The following is a 6,675-nucleotide window of genomic DNA, read 5'->3' on the forward strand; positions in this document are numbered from 1 at the left end:
CGCAGGCTGCCTTCGAGCCGCTGACCTCGCCACCCCTCGCGCCCAGCTGCCTGCGGAGGAGCCGATCGTGTCCACGGACGAGGTCATCTTCCCTCTCACCGTTTCCCTGGATAGACTGCCCCCGGGGACACCCAAGGCCAAGGTAGGGTGCGCAGGCGCAGAGCCGTTCCGGGTCAGCCGCCGGCTCGAGGCTCGGCCGTCTGTCTCTCCCTCCCCAGATCGTGGTGACCGTGTGGAAGCGGGAAGTTGAGGCGCCAGAGGTCAGAGACCAGGGCTACCTTCGGCTGCTGCAGACTCGAGCTCCTGGGGAGACCTTCCGGGGCGAGCAGAGTGCTTTCAAGGCCCAAGGTGGGGAGAACTCAGAGGGGCCAGGCTGGAGTCTGGGACTTGGGAGGCAGGCTGGGGGAGGGGGTCATACTGGAGAGAGGCTGGCGGGACCTGGGAAGAGGAGGGTGACAACTGCGGTGGGAGGTGCTGTCTGCGTCCAGACCGTCGTCTTTCGCCTCTCCTGCAGTGAGCACCCTGCTGACTCTGCTGCCCCCCCCAGTTCTGAAATGCCGGCAGTTCACTGTGGCTGGAAAACACTTGACTGTGCTCAAGGGTGAGCAGACCTGCCAGCTCGAGTCTGGGGCAGCAGCAAGGGAACAGGCTGGATGACAGTTGCTCTGGGCAGGCTGGCGGGAACTGGTCTCTCTTTTCTGGGGTGAGGGTGGGGCCTGAGCGTCCAGCTACGCTGGCTGAGCTGGCTGCCTCTGACAGTGCTGAACAGCTCCTCCCAGGAGGAAATCTCCATCTGGGATCTCCGAATCCTTCCCAACTTCAACGCCAGTTATCTACCTGTCATGCCCGACGGCTCCGTGTTGCTGGTGGACAATGTCTGGTGAGGCCCAGGGGAGGGGCAGTGCTGGGGAATGGTGGGGACAGGACCAGGCGCTGGGCTCTGGCATGGGGGGATGACATCCTGTCCTCTGTTCTGAGCTAGCCACCAGTCTGGGGAAGTCTCCATGGGCTCCTTCTGCCGGCTCCCTGGAACCTCTGGCTGCTTCCCCTGCCCGCTTAGTGCCCTGGAGGAACACAACTTCCTGTTTCAGCTGAGGGGGGGCGAGCAGCCCCCTCCAGGGGCCAAGGAGGTGAGCTCAAGGGGCCGCTGTGTTCAGGGAAAAGCAGTGAGGGAAGGACCTGGGGGCTGCCTGCAGGCGGGAGGGGAACTCACGCCCAGGGAGCCTCCCTCCTTCCCTCCCACAGGGCCTAGAAGTTCCCTTGGTGGCTGTGGTTCAGTGGTCCACCCCAAAGCTGCCCTTCACCCAGAGCATCTACACCCACTATCGGTGAGTGTGTGGGGCCCCACAGGGCACTGTCCTGCTTCCCTGTCGCCGGACACACACAGCCAGCTCCCCTCGCCCGCTGCTCTTAGCCTGCCCAGCATCCGCCTGGACCGCCCGTGTTTTGTGATGACGGCGTCCTGCGAGTCGCCCGTTCGGACCTACGAGCGTTTCACTGTTACCTACACGCTGCTCAACAACCTCCAAGACTTCCTCGCTGTGAGGCTCGTATGGACCCCGGAGCACGCGCAGGCCGGTAGGTCGCCTGTCAGCTCGGCCCTGGTCCGGAGGGCGGGGAGGCGGAAGGAAGAAACCACGGAGGCAGGAGCAGGAAAACAGCCTAGAGCGGCTGGCTTGTGGCAGGTGGCTTTGGTTCTGCACCTGGATGGTCTCCACAAAGTCACAGATGGAGAGTTTAGGCAGGCAGTGGGCAGAGTGACGTTAAGGGCACAGACACTGGAGCTGCACTCGGTTTGAGTTCCACCTCTCATTTGCTAGCTGTGTAACTAACTTTGGGTAAGTTTCTTAACCTTTCTGGGCCTCAGAATCCTCACTTCCAAAATAGGGCAAATAACTCATGGGGTTGTCATGCAGATTACTGAGTTAACATATGTGAATATGTGAAGGGGTTACAACAGACCTCAGTACACAGCGTGTGCTGTTATCTGTAACGTGTGGCGAGAGAACATTCATTCAGTTTACGCCACAGAGTGGCTTTCAGGATCAGATGACACTGCCCGCGCGAAGGCCCTCTGGGATCTGAGGAACGCTGTGGTGTTCCCTGGTCCGTTTCTGCCCCCAGGAAAGCAGCTGTGTGAGGAAGAGCGCCGGGCCATGCAGGCAGCCCTGGACTCCATCGTCTGCCACACACCCCTCAACAACCTCGGCTTTTCCCGGAAGGGCAGTGCGCTCACCTTCAGTGTGGCCTTCCAGGCTCTGAGGACAGGGCTCTTTGAGGTGGGCTGGGGAAGGCTGAGTGCTGGGTGATGCAGAATGTTGGGGTGGGAGGAATCGGGGAGGCCTGACGTCGGCCTGCCAAGTGGGGAAGGTCTTTTGGAGGAGGGTCTGAGTCCTGGAAGCCAGCTGGAAGGCTAATCTGCCTGTCCCGCCCACCCCTGCAGCTGAGCCAGCACATGAAACTGAAGCTGCAGTTCACCGCCAGCGTGTCCCACCCTCCACCGGAGGCCCGGCCCCTCTCTCGGAAGAGCAGCCCCAGCAGCCCTGCCGTCCGGGACCTGGTGGAGAGGCACCAGGCCAGCCTGGGCCGCTCCCAGTCCTTCTCCCACCAGCAGCCTTCCCGCAGCCACCTCATGAGGTACAGCACCGGGGAGGCGCCACCTCGGAACGGGCAGAGGCGGGAGCGGGGGTTGCTGGGTCTGACCGGAGCCCACAGCCTCTGCCTTCCCCCAGGTCAGGCAGTGTGATGGAGCGCAGGGCCATCACGCCCCCTGTGGCCTCCCCTGTCGGCCGTCCTCTCTACCTGCCCCCGGACAAGGCTGTGCTCTCTCTGGATAAGATTGCCAAGCGCGAGTGCAAGGTCTTGGTGGTGGAGCCTGTCAAGTAGCACCACGCCAGCTCTGCTCCCTCTTACACTCCAGAGACCACAGATGCCCTGGAGGGAGTCCCAGGCTGTTCTCTCCTGGGTTGCCTCCCGGCAGGGACCAAGAAGCCTGGCAGAGTCGCCTGTCTGTGTCTGCTGAGGGACGGGAAGAAGCTGTGAAGTGGGCGGGTCTGGCTGCAGGCTAAGCCAACAGTATTCCCCAAGTTCCCCTGGGGGGGCTGGCCCCACCCCAAGGCCAGGGCGAGGGCTCCAGGAACTCCCCTGCCCCCAGCCCTTTTCCCTGGTTCTAAGTTTACAAAGTCTTTTCCTCATTCTCATGTGGTTATTTTTCCTGCTCGTTCCGTCGTACCCACCTCCAGGGCTGAGATTAGAGGGTGGTGATGGCAAGGGACCCCGACAATGACCCTCCTGTCTCGGGTTGGGGACACGGCTAGGTGGCCTCCTTCCACCCTTCATGTTTACGTTTGCAGCCTAAAGCACTTTAAGTTGTATTTTTGGGTCTGTTCCTGTAACTTATTCTCCAACTACTGCTTCCAACTGAAATAAGACTATTAAATGCTGTTCAGGAAGGAGAAGAATGACTTGTGTGTTGATGGCAGCGGCAGAGACCACTGGGGCTCGGGGCCACTCCCTGCAGCTCCCCCCTCCGCCCACCTTTCTCTGATTCCCAGTTTTATGAGGTCCAGGTGGGCCTGCCCCACATACTCTGGACTGTGGCACAGGACTTCCTTCCCAGAAAGCAGAAGACGGACATGGGTGTAAGCACCCCCCAGCCCCCCCCCACATCCACGACTGGAGAACATCAGACTCATGTTTATTAGGGAGAGCCTCCCCTTGTTCTCCTTAACACAGTGCCAAGTTCCCAAGCCTCTGCCCTTCCAGGTGGGGGTGGGGATGGGGGATCACAAGGCCCCAGTTCACGCCGAGAATGAGGTGGGGGACAGCTGGGCCTTCCTCATCACAGAGGCCCAGCCCCAGTCCCCCTGAACCCGCGCCCTCTGGCAAGCTCAGACGTCAATGGGCTCCCGGCCTCGGTTCTGCCTCTTCACCACAAACACCCTCTGTCCCGACACGGTCACCAGCAGCGTGTGTTCTCCAAAGACCACTGGAGGAGAGACACACCTTCCCCCACCCCGAGAGAGGGAAGGGAGCACAGAGTTAGCAGGTGCAGTGGCCTCCGCAGGGTCACACAAATTGGCTAGAATCAAAGGCCAGAGATTCTGCAGCTCAAGGCTCAGAGACTTGAAGATGAGTTGTCTTTGTTAAAGCCCCTTCCTTCTCTTGCTTTCTGGCATTCAATTTTGATACAGGGAGAATCCCAAAAGGAAGAAGCGGCCAGACCAGGAGGAGATGGTGGGAGGTTGGTAGGAAGGGGAGAGGTGTTTTCTCCCTGAGCAGCTTCTGGAAGCACCCTGCCGCACCCACTCCCACCACCACCAGGGCAGGGTTGGGGCTCACCAGACAGACGCTTGAAGGGCACGTTCATGCCTTGGTGTAGCCGGAAGCCGCAGGCTGTGCTGACCAGCTCAGAGATGGCGCTGGCGGCCCGCTCGTCATTCTCGAGATCCCCGGACGACTGCACGCCGATGGGGGGAGGGGAGAGGGCAGACGTCAAGGCGCAGACTCGGGAAGGTTCCAGGCACAGTACCCTTGGACCGTCTCCCTCCCCACTCTCTGACAAGCCCAAGTCACCCAGTTTGTGGGGTCACCCTCTCGATGCCATCCTGTTTCTCATCATACCAGGCTTCCCCGGTGAGCAGCGACTCACCCATCGCTTTAAGGACTGTGCTCGTCTCGCCTCTTGAAAGTGGGTCTCGTGCCCTGTCCCCACCTACTTGATAAAACCACGTTCTCCAAAGTCAACGTTGGCCTAGCACTGACTTGCTAAAGGTGCTATCATTTTCTGTCTTCCCGCTGGTTGCCCTGTCTGCAGAATCTGAAATGCAAACATCCCCTCTGCCCCTGAACCCCTCCTTCTACCTGTGCCTCGGGTAAACGATGCGACAGTGGCCTGGGCATCCTCTTTTCTGGTGACTGCCTCAACTTCCTCTTCCCACCTCCTCCGTATGGGCCTCCCAATAGGTTTAGTTCCTTCTGCTGGACTTTCTGTACCTGTTTCCTCTTTTGTAAACTGGGGACAACAGTACCTTCCTCATGGGCTTGCTGTGAGGGTTGCTTGAGGTATTATTGGGAAGATGCTTAGAGTAAGTAACCCCGAACCATAAGAGTCAGTCCATCTGAATTCCCCTTGTCCACCTCCTTCCCCATCTGCTTCCTTTCTCAATTTCCTTTTAGGCACCATCATTGTTCTGGGCTTCGCAGGATGGAGAAGTATTTCCCCTGTGACCTCTAGCTAGTTATTACCAAGATATCCTGGTTCCTAAATCCTCTTTTCTCTTTGTTCCTTCAAGGCCACCAGCCCAGTCTCACATCTAGATCGTGCCATTCATCAGGGACATGTTTCTGCCCAAAAAACCTCCCAAACTATTACTTCCTCTCTTAAAAAATTCTGTCCTTTGAAAGATGTGGGGTGGAATTCAGGCCTGGATGTTCACTGTCGTTGGGCAGTTGCCCTTGCTGATGAGGGCCCCAAAACTCCTATTACTTTCCAGATCAAGCCAAAACGTGTTGACCTGGCCTTAAAGTCCTCCTCGATCAGATCCTGTTCTTGCCATATCCTCTTCTTCACCCAGATCTTTTTACCATAAACCCACCACCAATTCAGACAGGCTGGTCCCACACTCCTGCAAATATATCCCACCTTTCAGCCTTGGATACTCTCCTTTAAGTTTGGCTGAATCCTTCCCTCCAAGCAAGTTTCCTTCCCATGACCCAAGTTACAACGAAAAGGGTAGGATCCTTCACAATCTGGATGCTTTCAGTAGTTGAAGCCTTGGCCACTTGCACTGCTTTCAACCTCTAACCTTAAGCCTTGCTTCTAACTAGATCAAAACATCTAGACAGCTAACACTATATGTGCCATGGTACAAAATACAAAAGCCTCTTTAAGAAAGATCAGAGCCGGGCTCGGTGGCTCAGCCTGTAATCCCGCGCCTTTGGGAGGCTGAGGTGAGTGGATTGCCTGAGCCCGCGGGTTCGAGACCTGCCTGGGCAACTTGGTGAGACCTCATCTCTACAATAAATCAAAAAAATTAGCCGGGTGTGGTGGCACTCGCCTGTGGTTCCAGCTACTTGGAAGGCTGAAGCAGAAGGATCACCCGAGCCTGGCAGGTTGCAGCTGCAGTGGCTGTGAGCGTGCCACTGAGCTCCAGCTCAGGCGACAGAGGGAGACTCCTACTCAAAAAAAAAAAATTAAATAAAAAAAATGAGGCCAGGTGCGGTGGCTCAAGCCTGTCATCCCAGCACTTTGGGAGGCCGAGGCCAGAGGACTGCCTGAGCCCAGGGGTTCGAGACCAGTCTGGGCAAATCGGCGAGACTTCATCTCTACAACAAATCAAAAAATCAGCCGGGTGTGGTGGCGCGCGCCGGTGGCTCCGGCTACTCCGGAGGCTGAGGCGGAAGGATCGCCTGAGCCCAGCGGGTAGAGAGCGTGGCCCTGCACTCCAGCCCCCCAGCCAGGCCGACAGAGGGAGGATCCTCCCGAAAAAGACACACGTGAGAAAAGCTCAGGCCACGCCAGTCAGCAGCAAGCCTCAAACGGGCCGCGCGACCCGCGAAGGGGGCCAACTTCCACCTCGGAACAGCCAGGGGCCTGCGATTCCAGGGCGCCTGCTCACTGGCCGCTCACGCCGCGCCAGGCGGGACACCGCCCCTCCCCAGGCCGGCAGGAGG

The 6,675-nt window shown here is 58.5% G+C and overlaps 1 protein-coding gene across 1 annotated transcript; it reads left to right on the forward strand.

Annotated features, from left to right (window-relative positions):
* Positions 1-7: 7 nt before the first annotated feature.
* Positions 8-3,458, forward strand: CUNH7orf43 (chromosome unknown C7orf43 homolog; the record flags this gene model as incomplete). Its single annotated transcript, XM_021710237.1, has 10 exons — positions 8-142; positions 219-348; positions 515-601; positions 760-880; positions 983-1,130; positions 1,246-1,328; positions 1,415-1,578; positions 2,125-2,279; positions 2,444-2,637; positions 2,733-3,458. Coding segments are annotated over 10 exons (1,371 nt in total), but the record flags the coding sequence as incomplete, so codon positions are not given.
* Positions 3,459-6,675: the final 3,217 nt, after the last annotated feature.

The sequence above is a fragment of the Carlito syrichta genome, unplaced genomic scaffold (assembly GCF_000164805.1).
Source record: "Carlito syrichta isolate Samal-C Ts95f unplaced genomic scaffold, Tarsius_syrichta-2.0.1 Scaffold288316, whole genome shotgun sequence".
Lineage (NCBI taxonomy): Eukaryota > Metazoa > Chordata > Mammalia > Primates > Tarsiidae > Carlito > Carlito syrichta.